The sequence below is a fragment of the Pseudophryne corroboree genome, chromosome 5 (genome assembly GCF_028390025.1).
Source record: "Pseudophryne corroboree isolate aPseCor3 chromosome 5, aPseCor3.hap2, whole genome shotgun sequence".
Classification (NCBI taxonomy): domain Eukaryota; kingdom Metazoa; phylum Chordata; class Amphibia; order Anura; family Myobatrachidae; genus Pseudophryne; species Pseudophryne corroboree.
Window position 1 is genome coordinate 634,903,826 of NC_086448.1, and position 20,310 is coordinate 634,924,135.

Genomic DNA, 20,310 nt, shown 5'->3' on the forward strand with positions numbered 1-20,310 from the left:
CCATGCACAGCATTACCATAACTCCCAATGTATCCAGTGTGTCCTGCACACTGCCATTTTGCACTGCCTCTCTTTCTCAAAAGGGGGCAGGGTTACGGGTGGGTTAGTGCTTCAAAACCACTTTCACACTTGGCCTCTGTGGAATAAATAGTTTGATCCCTCTACACAAGGGATAGCTAGACAAACACATTTCATTATACATTTTGTGGTGGCTCTAAATAGCCTTATACTGTATAACAATGGGAAAACACATTTTCTCTTTCATCCATCTGGGGGACGCTGCGCACTTACTAATGGGTTAGAGCACAGGTTCTCAAACTCGGTCCTCAGTACCCCACACGGTTCATGTTTTGCAGGTCATCTGTAGATTTTTAAAATGTGACAGTTGGTGATACACAGTGCAGCTGCTGGGTGACATGGAAAACGTGAACTGTGTGGGGTCCTGAGGACTGAGTTTGAGAACCACTGGGTTAGAGTGTGTGGGATGGGAGTTTGGCACAGAACCTATAAAAAACTAACTCCTCCCCCCTCTAACTCCTCCCATCTCCAGCCTGACCAGCAGATTACCTCAGTTTTAGTTTTGTGCCTTGGAGGACAGGCACAGTTTCCTTTGCTCTTAGATTTTAGTAGGTTTTTGTTTCCTATCTGTTTTGATTTTATGTTTAGTCCCTGTATACAGGCGACAAGCATATTGTGAGTGGGGTTAAGTTATATAGAAGGCGGCTGTGTGCCTTATTTCTCACTCTCCCAGCCTCTAGAAAGTCACCATGCCAGAGGTCTCTGGGGCTTTCTGTTACCGGACACAGCACCGAGGAGGCACTATATCAGGTAGGACAGACAACTTGCCCTGGCAGTGTTGGACAGTGTCCCATTATTACTATTTCCATTTAGACGGCAGTGGCGCGCAGCAGGGTACTGAGAGCGGCTAGGATCACGCCGCTGACATGCCGCTCACCGCTACTTCGGATCCTGCCATTTCCGCTTCAGGGCAGGCGGCGGCGGGACTGCAGAAGGGGAGCGGTAGTCGCGTCTGTATAACTGAAGGAGTTTTACGGCTGCTACAGGCCGTTCTCCTAAAGGGGCTTCCCGCCGTGCTCTTCCCGCATTGCCGGTCTTTACTGTTCCGCCCATCACTGTCTGTGGGGACGGACTCAACCAGCGGGCGCCATTTTACTACCCACTCCCTCTGTATCAACGCTGTCTGAACAGGGAACGCTGCACAACAGAGGAGGAGATTATCTGACAGAAACCTGACTCACCCTGTTATTATACAGGCGGGGATCAGAAAATACAAGTGTTATTGGGTTAAATCAGAAATCTGCATCTCCCAATTTTATGTCTTGTCTGCCTATATTTCGGTAGTCTCACTGTAATAAAGTTATTTTTATCTCACCCTGTTTATTACACAGGCGGGGATCATTTCTTAACTAGTGTTGTGCTATTCTGACATAGACAACAGTTTTTTGTTTTTTACCTGTTTACAAACATCATGTTATAAAAGGAGCGTTATAGCTCAGTCGGTAGAACTGGACCACAGCACACAGAGTTAAGAGGAACATTATTGTGTGCTTTGGTTGTGGCCTTGTATATTCCATGGTCTGTAAACCAGCAAATCTCCTAAAGGAACGGCAAGTTCAGTAGTTTACTACACAGGAGCTCCAATAGCGTGGTGGGCTAATGCTGTGTATTGGCAAGATAGAGTACACAGGTTTGATTCCCATATACATTTAATTGCATGTTCCCAATGTGGCTCCAGATTTCCTTAAGGTAGCACGGACACAGGTACCCCATGCTCCGGGACACTAGTTGCGGAGCAGCAGGAAAGGTTCCAGGGATCAGTTTATGCCTCTGTGGGCCAGACACACCCCAATCCAGAATAATACGGATGGGGTAGTGGTTAGCATTGCTGCCTCACAGCACTGAGGCCATGAGCTTGTTTAAATAGAAGTATATGCATATACCAAGCAGGTTTAAATTGCTCTACAGTCTTAGCCTCTACCACCGCTCATGGGAGGCTATTCCACTTATCCACTACCCCTTCTGTGAAAAAAAAAAAATCCTTAAATTTCCCCTGAACCTACCTCCCTTCAGTTCAGTGTATGCCCATAACTGTGTGAAGTTATATATGTATATATATTCCCTGTACTTGCAGGGATTGGGGTTCCAGGACCGGTCCACAAATACCGGTATTTTTTTTTTTTGAGTCTACTTTTCCTTACACTATGTCAATGTAATGGGTCTGGTACTCTGTTTACTACTTAGCCGCTTCTTGGTCTTTTGGCTAAGATCAGGTGTAGAATCTATTCTTATCAGTTTAATATCTGATACGCCCCCTATCTGGGGGCCATGTATTAAATGGATTTTTAGAACAGGGAGATGGAAGAAGAGCTTGCTCTGTCCACTCCACGCATTGACCCGGTATTGCAGTACCTCCGGGACCGGTGCACCTTTCAAACAGACTTTTTCTATTTCTTGTACTCTATGTACTCATGAATTGCCAAATGGCTGGACAAAGCTCCTTAATCAGTTCATACTGTGCAACGAGCCTGGTCTTTGACAGACAATATAGCTCCTTTACTTCAGAGGCATTTTGAGGCTTCTTCTAAAGAAAATGGTGAGATAAATCCTGTCAGTGAGGATCCTTCAGGATAGAAATAAGAAATAATCTACTGAATTTCTTGGTTTCCACCTCTTCCTTCACGTTGAGAGAATGTTGATGGAAGTCTGACTACACACCTGATGCAAAAAGTTTATATTTACAGGGAAATGTGTCTGTCTCTAGTACATACTGTTTTCGGTTCAGTTTCGGTGTCTCATTATTAGAGACAGTATTTCTTTATCCTTTTCGCTGATAAAGACACTGATCTAATGAAGGTTCCACTAATAAATTAGTGGACGCATCCATCATGGGAGAGCCTAAGGCGACTGTCTTTACTAAAGTACAGTATGTGACCTTAACAGTCATCACAGATTGACAACAGTGAGACCATTATTATATTGGTATTCATTCTGACAGGAATATTACTACGCGCTCTCCTGGCTTATGCATGAATTTTTAAACCGTTTGCAGGTTGCATAATGCAAGTTGTCCATTCTTGTGGCAGCTGATCCTTTTCAAATTATCCATTGACAGATTTGGTCTCTCAGGCTCTATTCCCTATCTACTCAATGTTGCATCTTTTCCCTGGCTATGACACCCTTCTATTCATTATGGTTGCGAATCGTGAAATTCTGCTTCCAAATTACAACGTACTTTGCAGGCAGGAGCAAATAACTCTATCAGTAAGGTGTATGCCTGCGGTATAACAGGTCGTGGGTTCTCATCCTGAGTAAATAGCTGAGAAATGGGTATTTTAACCTATGTCAGGAAAATGTGTATTCTTTTGGGAGGCATTTGTCTGCCTAGAACACGGCCTTCCGAGGTGCCCTCTGCAGGGGCCACGGAGTCGGACACGCTGGTTCCCAGTGGGGAAGATACCAACTTTCTCAGAGTCCACTGGTCCATTGGTTGTACTGAATTTGTATCACGAACATATATTCTGAATCTTGGGGAACACGTACCAAGCAAAATTCTTTAGTGCCCATCTTGTTTATGTTGCATCCAAGAGACTGGCTCTAATCATTGCAGTCTGTTCGCTATCCGCCACAGGAGTATTCAGTCCAATCCTTTTCCCATCATCTGGGCATCGCTGCCATTTTGGGTCAGTTGTTAAAAAAAAAAAAAAAAAAAAGAGCTCTGTCTCATGCACTTTGTTCTACAGCGGACCTTGGTTCTGGATTTCTTCCTTCGCAGATGATGTTATTCATCGGTGGTATTCTTTTCGATACCTGGTATCTCGAACTTTGGCGGAGTGCAGGATTTACTGACCAGAATAGACTCAGGGGTCAGGCATACACTTCCTCTGCAGGACAGTGGTGATTTTACAGGTTGCTCCATTCCCCCGATCTCCTGCCGGGTTTCTTCAATCTCAGATTCAATGTTATTAATCTCAGGCAGGATTGAGTTTACATAAACAGCAGTTTAGCTTCTCAATTAAAATACGAAGATATTTTCATTGGTCGATCTTTTCGTTACACAATACAGATCTGACTCATAGGACTTCATTCTGTCTCGACATGGAGGGTCATACCTACAGTCAAAAGTTTCACACATTACGGTTTTTGGTTTCAACTCTGGCATTTTCAATGAAACTGATGTCCGAAGTGGAAATGTCACTTCCGATCTACGGGCGATCTACAACGCCTTGACTCAAGCTCAATGTCTTCTATAAGGTCTGTCCACTGTGGCCTATATCAATTGTTCTGTGGCACTTGTAGCTGGAGAGCCATCGGAACAGTATCTAACATATGCAGAGGGCGGAATTTTGGATTCCGGCAATATCTGTCATCTCCAGTTGCAGAATGGGCAACTGGGGAGCGGACTTCCTGGATCGTCAGGCTGTTCTTCCTTAATGTATGTGAAATCAGCGGGGATTTCTGGCTTTGGTGTGTCTATGACTAGCCGACATAGACCTCAGGGCTTCCTTGGTACTGTGATCGCTCCGGGGATCCTCTTGTGGCAATCATGGATGCTGTGTCAGCTCCTTCTAACTTTCATCTAGCATATTTATTCTACCTCTGGCAAAATCTAGTGAGTACTTCAACGCATTTGACCAGTGGCTCTTTCGGTTTTCCTAATCCGCTTCGGATTTGCCTGTTGACTATGTTCTGCAATGCTTCAGGCCAGGGTGACCAGGGCTCCTTACAGGGTACCTTTCCGGACAGCTTTCCACTCTCAACCTTTGCGTCATCAATGGGCTTTTGTCTCTTCTGACTGTGACGGCGTGATTGTGGAGAACAACGTCATCAAGCCCTACTACGTTTCTGGGTCTCTAACCAATCACAATGCCAGAACACTTGTCATCGTTGGTGTGTATTTAACGGTCACTCAGCTGGAGTTCTTAGTCCTTTCAGCCTCTTATCTTTTCTGCAACACAGTTGTCAGAGCTACATTGTCTTCTTGTCTTAGGAGACAGGGTTCTGCTCTAGAATTTACTTTCCAGAATGGCTCCTGTTTCTCCTTTCCGGCCTCTGGACTCTTGTTGAGTTGCGGTTTCTTTTCTCTTACAGTGTTTTTGTTTATGCAGTTAGGGTGGTTTTACTTACAAACCACAAGTTGTAGCTGTTTTTTCCTCTTCAACACATTGTGCTTTCTGTGTCGTCCCGGGCTCATCCGGGGCGGGTCGGTACTTGGCCTTATTGGTTGTCGTTCGAACCTTACATATTACCTTGTTGGGTTTGTTTGCTGCGCCCAAGCGTGGCTGGCTGACCTCTAAGAACACGGTGACGTGCTGGGTTAATTCTGCTATTCAGCAGGCTTATGTTTCTTAGGCGTTGCCTGTTCCTGATTCCTTAGGGGCTCATTCGACTCGACCTGTTGGAGTCTCTTGTGCTGTTCGCGGCGGTGTATTTGTCGAACAGCTGTGTAGAGCGGCGACCTGGTCGTCCGTACATACCTTCACAAGGTCCTTCAGTTTTTCATACTTTTGGTTTGGAGACTGCCTCTGTTGGGCATCAAATTTTGCAGACTGCTATGTCGTCTGTGTCTCCCTCCTCTAATTAGCTTGCTTTGGGAAATCCCATTAGTAAGTGCGCAGCGTCCCCCAGATGGATGAAAGAGAAATAGGGATTTTTGTTTACTTACCGTAAAATCTCTTTCTCTGATTCCATCTGGGGGACGCTGCGATCCCTCCCGTATATATGTTCTGTTCTGCCTTTTCCGGCTTTGCTAAACGTTAACTGAGGTAATCTGCTGGTCAGGCTGGAGATGGGAGTGGTTAGAGGGGGGAGGAGTTAGTTTTTTATAGGTTCTGTGCCAAACTCCCATCCCACACACTCTAACCCATTAGTAAGTGCGCAGCGTCCCCCAGATGGAATCAGAGAAAGAGATTTTACGGTAAGTAAACAAAAATCCCTAATTTTTCAGTTTTTTCTAAGATAATTACTGTAAAAGGGTGTTAGAAGCACCATAACACTTGTGGAGTAGAATGAGACATTACAAATGAATTCCTGGCGAAACTAGCATACAGCAATGCTATGAAAATGGACATACAGTAGTTACAGAGGTGCCTCCAGTCACAAAGGGGTTAACTTCACATATTAGCTACAATGTTTTTCTGTTTCTATTTGAATTGTCTATAATGTCAGTAACACTATTTGTGAATTCAGCACCATGGAAAGAGACACAATGCTCACAAATTGCAACTATCTCCACCGATATCAATCAGCATCCCAACGCTCTGTAGACAGTCATTCACTAACAATTATCACTCAGCGGGATTTATCTAATTAGTTCTGCAGAATTAGCCTCACGCAGGACTGGGGGAACAGAATAATACCTTAGATCAGTTAACAGGCTTATAGCTGCAGCCATGTATATGTTCTTGCTTACATGTTGCTGAATTATTGCAGCACTTTTGTACTAATTGGGTTTTTATTTTATTACATGAGTGTGTTGTGAAACAAATGACATAAGCATTACTGACCATTCATTTCTTCTGCTTTTTTGCAGTGAGTCAAAAGCAAAATGCTGTGCAGCTATATATAGACAACCAATCCGCGCCAGCCGGCCCCAACTCTGCTCTGCGAATCAGCACAGCGGCTCAGATGTACATAGGAGGACTCCCAGGTAATCAGGACAAACATCATTGTAATGCAGTGCTTCATTGTACGGAGGATAAGACGCTGGCCAACTTGTCTTATATGAATATACTATATCAGAAACTGAATATACGTAAATACAGATCAACAAATCACTAGGCTATGGAGTACATTTGCTTGTGTAAAAAGGCTAAAGGCAATGTTCACAGTTGAGCTATGGGAAATATTCCTTGCAATGATTGTTTTTCTCATAGAATATATGATATCGTTTTTATTCTGTTGCAGGGTATCCCAAACCCAGTCCTCATTCTAACTGTTCAGGTTTTAAGGATTTCCATACATGAGCACAGATGGTTAAAATAAACTAACTCAAGTACTAATGAAATTATCTGTGCTTAAGCATGGCAATCCTTAAATCATGAACTGTTAGGGTGCCTTGAGGGCGTGGTTTAGGGGAAGTGCAGTCAGGATCCCGGCTGTTGGTATCCCGGCAGTCAGAATACAGACACCAGAATACCGACCCTATTCTGAATGCCGACACCAGCATCCAGAATGGGTACACCATCCCTGCGCCGGAATACCAACAGCCGGGATCATGGACAGAGCAAGTTAGGAAAGCCGCGGTGGGGAGGGTTAGGGTTAGACTGCGGGGAAGGGGGTGTTTAGGGTTAGGCGCCTTCCGCGGAGAGTTAGGGTAAGGCTGTGTGTGTGTGTGGGGGGGGGGTGTAAGGTTTAAGCAGCGGGGGCAAGGATTTAGGATTAGGCACCTACGGGGGGTGGTTAGGGTTAGGCGATAAGGGGGGAGGTTAGGGATAAGCTGTGGAACACCCCTTACTCACCCCTGTCGGTTTCTCAAACATCGGGATCCCGTCGTCGGTATTACGACCGTCGGGATTCCGTGCGCCGGCAAAGCATACTGATCCTCTTTAGGGAACACTGTATTTTTCTTCTTCACTCTCCGGTATATGGTAGTACCTACTTATTGAACATTTGCTTTATCTCTATTACTTTATAGTTTTCTTTTTCTTTCAGTCTAAAATGTTCTTCATTTATGCCAATAGTTACAGTGCTTCTTTCAGACTATAACAATGGATGTTCCGCTAAAACTTTTCTTTTAATTGAGTTTAACCACTTATAATGTTGGAAAGTTGTCTGTGTCTGTATTTGATTTAGTGGCCCAGCCCCTTGTACATTATTCAGTGTCAGAGTGTTCACCAGTTGTTTGTCTATTACAGCTGCCTTGGAAACACCGCAGCTCCCCGTGAAGAAATCGTTTGTCGGCTGTATGAAGAACTTGAAAGTCAATAAGAAAGTTATCAACCTCAGTAAAATCTCAGACATCCATGGTGCCATCAGTCTTAGCAGATGTCCTGCGGCGTAACATTCATGTATAAGTCACGTATTACTCACCGGGGAATATGCATCCATATGGATCTGTTGGGAAATGCTACTCAGACTTGCTCCTGCATTAAACACCTTGCTGCAAATGTAAACAAAATGGACGCACTGAACTCTAAACACTTCTAATCAACTCATTTGTGGTTTGTTCAGAAAGTAAACTCAATCTTAAATGCAACTACCTCATTTAGAAGAGCTGTTTGTTATCTCATTAAAATGATGGCTTGTGGTAGAATATACTGTTTAATATGTGATAGATTATATGGTGCTGGAAACAGGCATATAGGCCCACGTGAAGGTAGTTTTGTAGCAAACAGGACCCATACTTCCTTATTATGTATTGTATCACCAAGGTGCCAATGTGGGATTCAGCAATGCGAGTTATGGACTGTGGAGACCTGAGGCTGCCCAAAGCCGCAGCGCAGACCCTACGCACTAACACATAGGAACCTGTATGCCGCTTTGCGGTCATGTGTCTAACATGTAATCACATGACAGTGCAAACATGCAGATTTGGTAGGATAACATTTTTACTGAATAAACAATGTAAAGTGATAATGGAAATGCTAACCATTCCGTGACTATAGCACTGCAATGCTGCAACAATTAGATATTTATAGACTATGAAAAAACTTGATCTAATGAAGTGTAAATATATAACTGTATATAAATAGTGGACGAGAAAGAGATAAATTTGGATAAATGTGTTAAAGTTTTTAGAAACACATTAAATAGTACTAAATATCGGTGGGGAGTATTTTAGGGAAATAAACACTTATTGTATTAAGTATATTATTATTATTATTAGAGTAAGCAAATGTTATCCATTATAAATACCAATAGAGAGTTGCGATTACACAGAACAGCCTCTCAGTAAGTTGTTACTTCCTTATGCAATAGGAGAATTACTGCTGAGGCTTACGTGATAACATACAGGTAATAGATAACACTGCTTTAATAAAACTCCTGCAACAACTATTACAAGTAAACGTATTTATTGTATAAAGAAGTCAACAGCAGGTGCTGTATTCACTTAGGATAATTAAAATGTTGAAGTGAATTTTCTGTTATTAGGGTCAGGGTCTGAAAACACAGCACATGCAACAGTTGTCACTAGTTCAGTCGTTCCAGAATTGTGCGAGACTGAAGCTTGTATATAAATATCACTAACGGGTTGTTCACACAATACATAGTACTGCATCACTGTCCCTGGCTGTGGCTGCTGTGTACCTCGTTCCCTCACACGTCCATGAAGCTTCAGCAGTAGCGCAGGTCCTACCTGCACTCCTGCAGTGGGGGCAGATTCCTGAGCTTTCTCTCAGGCAGCGCGGGGACAGATTCTGCTCGTCTCCATCCTTCATCAGTAGGACTCCCAGCAGCCACGCTGCTGATGGCGGAGTCTGGAGATGAGCAAAATCATCCCCTACAGCAGCACCAGTAGGGGCGGATCTATACTTTTCTTTTAGGGGGAGCTTGCAGTGGACATCCCCCCGCTGTGAAAGGTTTTAGTTGCAGTTTCAGAGAGAGAAGGAAGCCAAAGGGGGACAACAACAAAGGGGAGAGAGATACCGTGGACAGGTGCAAGAGAGATGGGAGTTGGCAGTAAATGTTTAAGAAGAGAGAGCGAGAGGGGGGCCGCAGAGAGTCTCGAGGGTGAGAGGCAGAGAGGAGAGAGGCACACAGAGGAGATAGGGCACCGGAAATAGTGATAGAGAGAAGAGAGAGAACACAACATATGAATGATCAGTGCTTTGGTTACATATTAATAATAATAATACCTTATAGGAATATAATAATAAGCTATGTGGCAGTCGATCAGGAACCATCTCTAATCTACAGGACAGTGTGAGAAACTAAAACCTAGACAACTGGAACTGTTCTGAGCAGTAGCAGCAGTGCCTGGAGGGGAGGGGCACATCATGGTCACACAACAACCTATTTTGCTTCTTAGGGGAAAACAAGGTACAGGGTGCTGCTGTGGTGGAGAAGTTCCTGCTGGCTAACAGAGGTGGTCTTCAGTATGCGAATGTCGGGATCCCAGCGCACAGTATACCGGCGCCGGTATCCCGACACCCGGCATACCGACAGCTATTCTCCCTCGTGGGGGTCCACGCCCCCCCTGGAGGGAGAATAAATAGCGTGGCGAGCGCAGCGAGCCCGCAAGGGGCTCCTTTGTGCTCGCCACACTTTCGGTATGCCGGCGGTCAGGCTTCCGGCGCCGGTATGCAGGTCGCCGGGAGCCCGGCCGCCGGTATACCATACTATACCCGGCTAACAGGTGTCACCGGTGCTGGCTGTACTGGAGGCAGGGGCGTAGGGAGGGTGGTTCCGGGCGTACAGGGCGCCTCAGCTCGACTCCGCCGGAACCTCCGCCTGCCCTGAGCCAGCACAACCACGGCTACAAGTACCGGCTGACAGGTCACACAGAGCACATCTAACTGCCAACATGAAGACCTCACAACACCACAAAACAGCACAGTGATCGTCAGAGATCCCTTCACTCCCAGCATCCGAACTGTTATTTACAGAGCACTAATATCTGCAAACTAGTTTCCATGTTCAAGTAACATAGTAATATACACACTTGCTGAGAAAATGAGCGACGTCACTCATTTTCCCCCTTCCTGAGCGATGTTGTTCATTTTCTTGGCCAGCGTGTATGCCGCCAGCAACGATCGATGCGTGGCCCTGCGGGTTGGCAACAATCGTCGCTGTTGGCAGTGCATGCAGAGCTGAGCATTAGAGAGAGCTAAAGTGGGTGGAGATAAGTACCAGCCAATCAGCACCTAACTGCCATGTTATAGGCTGTGTTTGAAAAATGACAGTTAGGAACTGGTTGGTACTTTATCACTCTTGAGATGTTGTGTCTTATGGGAAGGTCGCAGGTGTGTCGCTGAATGCGGTTGCATACAAAACTGCTGAAATGCTCACATGCATGCTCAGAATGTATGCTATAGTGTGACCAATAATCCTTCTAAAGACGCACCAATCGGTATAGCAATGTCTACAGCAGGGGCGGATCTAGACTTTTCTTTTAGGGGGGGTGGTTTAAGAATTAATACTGACTCCTCCCCCTCTACTCATTACTCCTCCCACATTTCTCCAATCACTAAATTTCGCCATATTTACAATTTTTCCATGCACTTTTCTCATTTCCAAGTGACAGCCCTATTTATCAAAGCTATAATGATCGAGATAACACTCATATCTCCGTGATACCAAACTTTCACAATGATTTCCACAGTCCCAATACTTTAGGAGCTGTAGAAATTGAGTAATTCAACAAGTTCCAAAAATGCTTAAGTTTCGGAACTTGACAGTGAAACTGTGTGCCATCCTGAGATGACATGCAGTCACCCGAATTTCTGCACATGTGAAAGTGTAAGGTGAATCACCTATTATATATATATATATATATAGAATCCAAAGAATCCGGCACTCAAGTCACCAATACCATGTGCTGTAATCTGAGTGTATGGGAAAAGTTGCTACCAATATTTTTATAATTGGTTTCAAGTGATTCAGGTATAAAAGGATCTAGATAGGTAAAAACATAGGGTGAGAACACATGAATACATTATGCTTTACCTACAGAGATGTTTACCATATTTTGTTACAGCGCAACAAGAGGGAAAAAATTACATAGACAGTGAGATAAATTTATGGAGGGTTGAGGGAGATAGGGCTAGATGATTTGTATGAGTGGGGTACAGCAGGGGTTATACAGCAAGGGGCAGTATGGTGGGCAAGCTAGATGGAGACATGGATGATGGATGGTTGGATGGTTCAACTGCTGATAAAGAAATAAGAAAGTCGAGGAGAGAGAGAAGAGGAGAGACAGTGAGGGAGGGAGGGCAGAAGTGACAATTCAAGAGAGAGGAATAGACGTTGCATGAAAAGTACAGTGATAGGAAAGGAGGAAGAGAGAATAGACAGAGCGAGACAGACAGAGGGTATTGGAAAGTGATGAGAGTGACAATAAAGAGGTAGTATGTTGGTGAGAGGAACAGGATATGGGTGAAAGAGAGAGGCAGATTGAGAGATTGGAAGAGAGATATTGAAGAAAGCGTAAAGGAAGGAGAGAGATGCCACAGTAGGAGAGAGAGAGAGAGGAGGGAGGAGAATAAGACACATTGGAGAAAATGGGATAGATGCATGTGGCATTTTACTTGATTTTTTTTCTTTCTAAATGTTTGTAGTTATTTTATGCATCTTGGTCAGTTAACTTAAATATGCCCAACATCCCGAACATAACACTCTAACCAATACCTATGGTGCAAATTGTGCCTTGTGCCCTGGCCTCAACCGTCTTATAAAGGATGATTGCAGAAAGGAGGGAAATGCTGAAAATGCCCATTGTAAAAGTCATATTCTCCAGGTTAGCATCCTAGTGACCCCCTGCCCCATAGCTCAGGTTCACTCCAACTCCCCCTCATTCACCATCCTGCTCCCGAGCACTTTCACTCACCTTCCCACTCCACCACACTTACCTTCCCGCTCCCCCACATCCGCGCTCATCTTCTCTCTTCCCCGAACCTGCACTCACCTTCCCGCTCCACCACATTTACCTTCCCACTCCCCCGCACTCGCCTTCCCGCTCCCCCACAACCGCACTCACCTTCTCGCTCTCCCCTGCACTCAGGACCCCAGGGCATTTAGCAACATTCTCTGACATTTACTAGTTGCGTCTGGCCGCTAGGCTCAATCCATCTGATCGACGATCTCTAGGAATACCACAACCAACATGGCGACCAAAGGCACTGCATGGCATGCAGGGAGTTGTAGTTTTTTGTTGGTGATGACAACAACGGCGCATGAAAGGCAGAGCTGTGTGTTACGGGGGTCGATCGCCCTTATCGCCCCCTGCTGGATCCGCCAGTGGTCTACAGATGCTGACAGTGGTCATCTCAGTCCTTGTGCATTCGGTAAGGCTTTATTGTAAAGATGCAGAAGCAACTGTGGCAAAATACACATTTGCATCGTACTCTGAATCAGGCCCATAATGTAGTTGACTTTTTTTTTTTTTTTACCTGTGGTGCCCTTGTAGAGCACTACACCACTCTCCTCCTCATTAGCTTATGGGGAAGAAGGGGTCTGGGGTTTGAGTAAAAGCTTAATGTCAGGTCCTCCCCCGTATGTAGAGCAGTTGGACAGAGGAGAAGGATGTCAGTCCATGCTGATGGCGATCATATTCACATCATGCAGTTCAGTGTCTGTGATAGGCTTGGAGCAAGGCGCTATGGCAACACAGTGACATCACCTGTGAGACTGACATTCTCCCTCTTTGCTCTCCATCTCCTCTGCAGGTGAGTGGAATAATGACCTACAGTGAGGAGGGGGGGTTAATGCAACCTGTGGGGTTAAGGTGGGAAGGAATTACAGGAAAGGATGAAGCAGTGTGGGGAACATTAATTAGTGGGGGAAGTGAAGAAGATAATGTTGTTTTTTAGGGAGAAATAAATGTGGCTGTGGTGCAGAAAGAGAGGGGCAATAATAAGTTAGTGGTGACTGGGAAATCCTATATAATAAAAGGTGAACACTTCGTTGATGTTTGTATGTATGTATGTAGAAAAACTTTCAATAAAAAAGTACTGAATAAAAAAAAAAGGTGAACACTGTTCCTCACCTCTATGGGGGGAAGTTGAGTGTTTTGCGCACTAGCAGCCACTAAATGGCGCCCAATGGAGCAATTCAAGTGTGGCAAAGTCACCGGTGCTAACATTATGCTGTTCCATCATTTTGATGGGCTGGCAACTAGTTAACTATAAAGAGATCAGCATGCATACATACTGTACATATATATACTGTATATATATCATGCCTCCCAACTTTCCTGGTCTTGGGAGGTATGATATTTATATGTATTTACAAGTTGCTGTAACGGGCTCCGATCATGTGCCCTTTTACCCGCAGCACTGTCACAACCAAGTTAAGATTTTCTCCTAGGCATTGTGAAATCTCAGCAGAAACGAACTGGTAAGCAGCAGAGGTGACCCCTCCCAGCGGAGACCCGCCCACAGCCATCTGGTGACCGATCGTGATACTTATCCTAAAACATGCCTGGGAAAATTACTTATGCTATGGGGAAAACCGTATCGAAATCGGCTCAGTGTTTCGGAGTTTATCGCAATCAGACAAACAAAAAAACAGATGTTGTCATTTATTAGATAGATGGATAATGTAGATCAGGCATGTCAAACTCGTGGCCCTCCAGCTGTTGTGAAACTACAAGTCCCAGCATGCTTTGCCAGCATACCTTCAGGTCCATACACACGATGAGATTTGGGCTATGCCCGATTCTCACTATGCGACATGGACTGTGGTCGGTATCACAAAGATGACTGTGTTTGCGATACCGATTTTGGCTAAATGACACAAGATAGTCAAAATTGAGTTGCCTGCACAGTCTATTTTTGCTTGTGATGCCAATCCCGTGGGACCGCGCATTGGCATCGCAAGCTGTGTATACCCAGTGCCTAATTCAGACCTGTTCGCTCGCTAGGGTTTTTTTGCAGTCCTGCGTTTGCATAGTAGCCGTCCATAGGGGAGTGTATTTTCGCTTTGCAAGTGTGCGAACGCATATGTAGCAGAGCTGTTCAAACAGATTTTGTGCAGTCTCTGAGTAGCCCAGGACTTACTCCTTAGACTTACAGCTTGTCCGGGACCAGAATTGACGTCAGGAACCCTCCCTGCAAACCATGGACACGCCTACATTTTTCCAACCACTCCCAGAAAACTGTCAGTTGACACCCACAAACTGCTTCTTCCTGTCAATCTCCTTGCGAATGTTCGTGCGAATGGATTCTTTACACGAACCCATCGCTGAGCTGCGGGTCCGCTTTGTACCCATGCGACGTGCCTGCGCATTGCAGTGCATACGCATGCGCAGTTTAGACCTGATCGCAGGCTGTACGAAAACGCAGCCTAGCGATCAGGTCTGAATTAGGCCCACAGTGCAATATGCACTAACTTTCCTTACGATTTTGACTATATGGTCAAAATCGTAAGAAAAGTTAAGTGCAGATTGCACCGTGTACACACCTTTCCACTGATCAGCTGGTAAAGCATGCTGTGACTTGTAGTTTCACAACAGCTGGATGACCATGAGTTTGACATGCCTGATGTAGATAGATATGTTTCCAGTCACTGACTTAAAAAATAAATAAATAAATAATCATTTAAAAAAAATGTAGTCCAGGTGCTAGAGTCCATTGTTCTTAACCACTTGCCTGGCATGGTCGCATCAGATGCGACCATACCTGCAAGTGCTTTATCTGACCTGGTCGCACAGGATGCGACCAGTCAGATAAACAGTGTTAGTAGCGGCAGGGAAGAGAAACTTCCCTCCGCTGCTGCTCTCAGAGGGACCGGAAGGTGTCTTTGCCTTCCAGCACCCAGCCCCAAGTGTTGCCATGCTGCCGATCATTGCTGATTGGTCAGCACGGCAGGATCCCCCACCCCCAGCGGCTGCAGACCATAGCAGCCGCTGGTAAGTGTAAATCATCGCCCACAAGCCCCCCCCCCCCCATGTACCTGGCAGCTGTCCAGGCTCTACAAACAAAAGTCGCAATGTCCCGATGGTCTCGATGTTTCCGATTGATGTTTCGATGTGTGACAAAAATCTTTTTGGAGGAAAAAAGAGAAGAAAATATATATATTTTTATTTAACTAAAATCATTTTGGATAGGGTTAAATTCATGTTCTTCACCTAATTCACTCATAAAATAACCGACAATTTCTGAGGGTTTGGGGGGGGGGGGATTGTCAGTTAAGTGGTTAATAAGGATTAGTAGTCAAGATTACAATCAATAAACCAATGTGTTTATTGTGCAAACAGCAACTTTTTGAATCAGTGTGATTCTTATTTAAGCTCAACAATATATGATGCTGAAAGCTGAGTGTGTTCAAGCACACAAAGCGTGCGGATTTCAGAGCACAAATCCATACCTAAGACCCAAATGTATTAAGCCTTAAAAAGTGATAAAGTGGAGACAGATAAAGAGTGATAAAGCCGCAACCAACCAGCTCCTGTCATTTTTAAACACATCTGTAACATCGCAGTTAGGAAGCTGATTGGCTGGTACTTTTTTACTCTTTGGGTGATATCCAATTAGCCCCGTTTTTTATTCCGGGGCTAATTGTCCCGCCGGGGGCTATCTAATTAGCCCCGATAAACCGGAGCGTGACGCGGCTTATCAGGGATTTTGTTTCACCTGCCTCCGGCAGGCGAAGCAGAATCTCCAGAAACAGCCCCGTTTTCGTATGAAAATGGGGCTGTTTCACCCGACAACACACAAGTTTCACTGAACCTGTGTGTTGTCGGGAGAAAGCGTTGTTTTTTTACACGCCGTTTTTTAGACCCGATGTTTTAACGGGGATAATTGGATATCCCCCTTTATCAGTATCCACTTTAACACTTTTTAAGGCTTAATATATTTGGACCTAAGAGTAGTATATCTATCTTATAAAATGGTCCCTGTTATTATGAAATAGTTAAGCGAGATGATATAGGGTGAAATAAATACCGAATAGGAGGAAAAAATAGTCCTGTTCATGTTCTCTGAACAGATCGTCATTGCACCAGTCATCTTTGGTGAGGACTGATGTCAGGTCCTATGAGTTATGTAGTAATTTTTAAAAAAATTCAGAAATGTGTATGTCAGTCAATGATGCAGTGATGTGCTGCTGTCAGTGAGTCAGTGATGTGCTGCTGTCAGTGAGGCAGGGATGTGCTGCTGTCAGTGAGTCAGTGATGTGCTGCTGTCAGGGAGGGAGTGATGTGCTGCTGTCAGTGAGGCAGGGATGTGCTGCTGTCAGTGAGGCAGGGATGTGCTGCTGTCAGGGAGGGAGTGATGTGTTGCTGTCAGTGAGGCAGTGATGTGCTGCTGTCAGTGAGGCAGGGATGTGCTGCTGTCAGTGAGGCAGGGATGTGCTGCTGTCAGTGATGTGCTGCTGTCAGGGAGGGAGTGATGTGCTGCTGTCAGTGAGGCAGGGATGTGCTGCTGTCAGGGAGGGAGTGATGTGCTGCTGTCAGTGAGGCAGGGATGTGCTGCTGTTAGGGAGGGAGTGATGTGCTGCTGTCAGTGAGGCAGGGATGTGCTGCTGTCAGGGAGGGAGTGATGTGCTGCTGTCAGTGAGGCAGGGATGTGCTGACGTCAGGGAGGGAGTGATGTGCTGCTGTCAGTGAGGCAGGGATGTGCTGCTGTCAGGAACGCAGGGATGTGCTCAGGGGTGTCTTAAGCGAGGAGGGGGCCCGTGTGCAGACTCCGGGTGGGCTCCCTCCTCTCCACAGCGCTGTAGGCTCCGACACTGTGCCGGAGCCTACTAGGCATGCGCAGGTCTCCGGAAACATGGTGCCTGCCATGTTCCGAAGACAAAATTCAAAGTACGCATGCGCGTTGGCCATTTTGGAGTGGATTTTGTGCACAACGGATGCAGCTGCAGCTCCGACGCTGGACTCTGGAGAGGTGAGTACTAAAATATGGGTGGAATGTGTGCGGTGTGGGGGCCCCCCTGGACCCAGGGGCCCGTGTGCACCATACATATTGCACCCATGATAGAAATGCCAATGGATGTGCTGCTGTCAGTGAGGCAGGGATGTACTGCTGTCAGTGAGGCAGGGATGTGCTGCTGTCAAGAAGGCAGGGATGTGCTGCTGTCAGTGAGGCAGGGATGTACTGCTGTCAGTGAATAAGTGATTTGCTGCTGTCAAGAAGGCAGGGATGTGCTGCTGTAAGTGAGGCAGGGATGTGCTGCTGTCATTGAGTAAGTGATGTGCTGCTGTCAAGAAGGCAGGGATGTGCTGCTGTCAGTGAGGCAGGGATGTACTGCTGTCATTGAGTAAGTGATGTGCTGCTGTCAAGAAGGCAGGGATGTGCTGCTGTCAGTGAGTCAGTGATGTGCTGCTGTCAGTGAGGGAGTGATGGGCTGCTGTCAGTGAGGGAGCGATATGCTGCTGTCAGTGAAGGATGTGTACAGTTGCGGAGTGATACAGCTGTGGCTCTGTGAAGAGGTTTTGGTGACAGTTGGAAATAGTTCAGATGTTTGATCATTGGGAAATAATGCACGGTCATGTAATCTAGTGTGTCCAATCATGATAGTGGGCTTTCTGTCATTATACCACTTATATACTGTATATATAAATATATGCCCGGCCCACAGCCCCTTGGCGACCAATCGTGAAGATACTTAGCCTAAAACGTGTATGGGAAAATTTCCTACACAATGGTGAAAACCGCATCGCAATTGGCTCAGTGGTTTCGGAGTTTATCACAATCAGACAAACAAACAGACATTTTCATTTATAAGATGTATAGACAGATGTACAGTGCATCCGGAAAGTATTCACAGCGCTTCACTTTTTCCACACTTTGTTATGTTACAGACTTATTCCAAACTGGAATAAATTCATTTTTCCCTCAAAATTCCACACACAATACCCCATAATGACAACGTGGAAAATGTATTTATTAAAAATAAAAAACTAAGAAATCACATGTACATAAGTATTCACAGCCTTTGCTCAATTCTTTGTTGATGCACCTTTGTCAGCAATTACAGCCTCAAGTCTTTTGAATATGATACCACAAGCTTGGCACACCTATCTTTGGGCAGTTTCGCCCATTCCTCTTTGCAGCACCTCTCAAGCTCCATCAGGCTGGATGGGAAGCGTCGGTAAACAGCCATTTTCAGATCTCTCCAGAGATGTTCAATCGGACTTAAGTCTGGGCTCTGGCTGGGCCACTCAAGGATATTCACAGAGTTGTCATGAAGCCACTCCTTTGATATCTTGGTTGTGTGCTTAGGGTCGTTGTCCTGTTGAAAGATGAACCGTCGCCCCAGTCTGAGGTCAAGAGTGCTCTGGAGCAGGTTTTTATCCAGGATGTCTCTGCGCATTGCTGCATTCATCTTTCCCTATATCCTGACTAGTCTCCCAGTGCCTGCCACTGAAAAACATCCCCACAGCATGATGCTGCCACCACCATGCTTCATTTTAGGGATGGTATTGGCCTGGTGATGAGCGGTGCCTGGTTTCCTCCAAACATGACGCCTGGCATTCACACCAAAGAGCTCAATCTTTGTCTCATCAGACCAGAGAATTTTGTTTCTCATGGTCTGAGAGTCCTTCAGATGCATTTTGGCAAACTCCAGGCGGGCTGCCATGTGCTTTTTAGGAGTGGTATAGTGGCTTCTGTCTGGCCACTCTACCATACAGGCCTGATTGGTGGATCGCTGCAGAGATGGTTGTTCTTCTAGAAGGTTCTCCTCTCTCCACAGAGGAGTGCTGTTACTCTGACAGAGTGACCATTGGGTTCTTGGTCACCTCCCTGACTAGGTCCCTTCTCCCCCGATCGCTCAGTTTAGACGGCCAGCCAGCTCTAGGCTCTCAAGTCCTGGTGGTTTCGAACTTCTTCCATTTACGGATGATGGAGGCCACTGTGCTCATTGGGACCTTCAAAGCAGCAGATATTTTTCTGTACCCTTCCCCAGATTTGTGCCTCGAGACAATGCTGTCTCGGAGGTCTACAGACCAGTGGCGTGCGGTAAGGTCAGTGGCTGGTGAGGCACTGCAGCCATAATGTCCGCCGAATCCTGCAGATGACCCCTACCGCCGCCGAACCAACGCCCGCTACTGCCCCTGAGCCGATGCCCGCTGCCACCGCCAATGGTTTACAAAGTCGCCCACCATCAACTGACCCAGCCCTCTGCCACTAATTCGCATCTTAGTCCGATGCCGCCAATGCCTGCTGCCTGCCTATCGTACTTGTGATTATCAGGCTGCTATTCTATTGTATATTTTTATAGAAAAAAAAAATTAGTGTTTGGGACTGGGAAGGAAGTGGGAGGAGGACATGAATGCAATTTTGTTGTCCAGGGCTTCCATTAACTTAATAGCGGGCACCGTGGGTGTGGCGCTATTAAGTTTATGGAAGTCCTGGACAACAAAATAGCCAGCAGTGGGTGACAGAGAGAGGGGGACAGCAGTGGGTGATGCCAGGGAAAGTGTGACAGGAAGAACGTGATGCCAGGGAGAGGGTGACAGGAAGAGTGTGACGCCAGGGAAAGGTTGACAGCAGTGTGTTATGCCAGAGAGAAGGTGACGGGGAGGTTGATGCCCGGGAGAGGGTGACAGCAGTGGGTGATGCCAGGGAGAAGATGATGGGGAGGGTGACGCCAGGGAGAGGGTGACAGCAGTGGGTGAAGCCAGGGAGAAGGTTACGGAGTGGGTGATGCCAGGGAGAGGGTGACAGCAGTGGGTGATGCCAGGGAGAA

General features: G+C 45.9%; 1 protein-coding gene and 1 non-coding gene across 3 annotated transcripts in view; both read left to right on the top strand.

Moving 5' to 3' along the window:
• Positions 1 to 9,015, top strand: part of LAMA3 (laminin subunit alpha 3) — a 477,258-nt gene extending 468,243 nt beyond the window's left edge. For both annotated transcript variants that reach the window (XM_063923602.1, XM_063923601.1), the window contains exons 76-77: positions 6,551 to 6,667; positions 7,875 to 9,015. In XM_063923602.1, coding sequence (XP_063779672.1) covers positions 6,551 to 6,667; positions 7,875 to 8,020 — 263 coding nt within the window. In that variant the 3' untranslated portion in view covers positions 8,021 to 9,015. The remainder of the gene's footprint in view (positions 1 to 6,550; positions 6,668 to 7,874) is intronic.
• On the top strand, positions 2,262 to 2,452 carry LOC134931184 (U2 spliceosomal RNA). The gene has a single exon (XR_010179023.1). It is a non-coding gene; the product is annotated as a U2 spliceosomal RNA (small nuclear RNA).
• Positions 9,016 to 20,310: the final 11,295 nt, after the last annotated feature.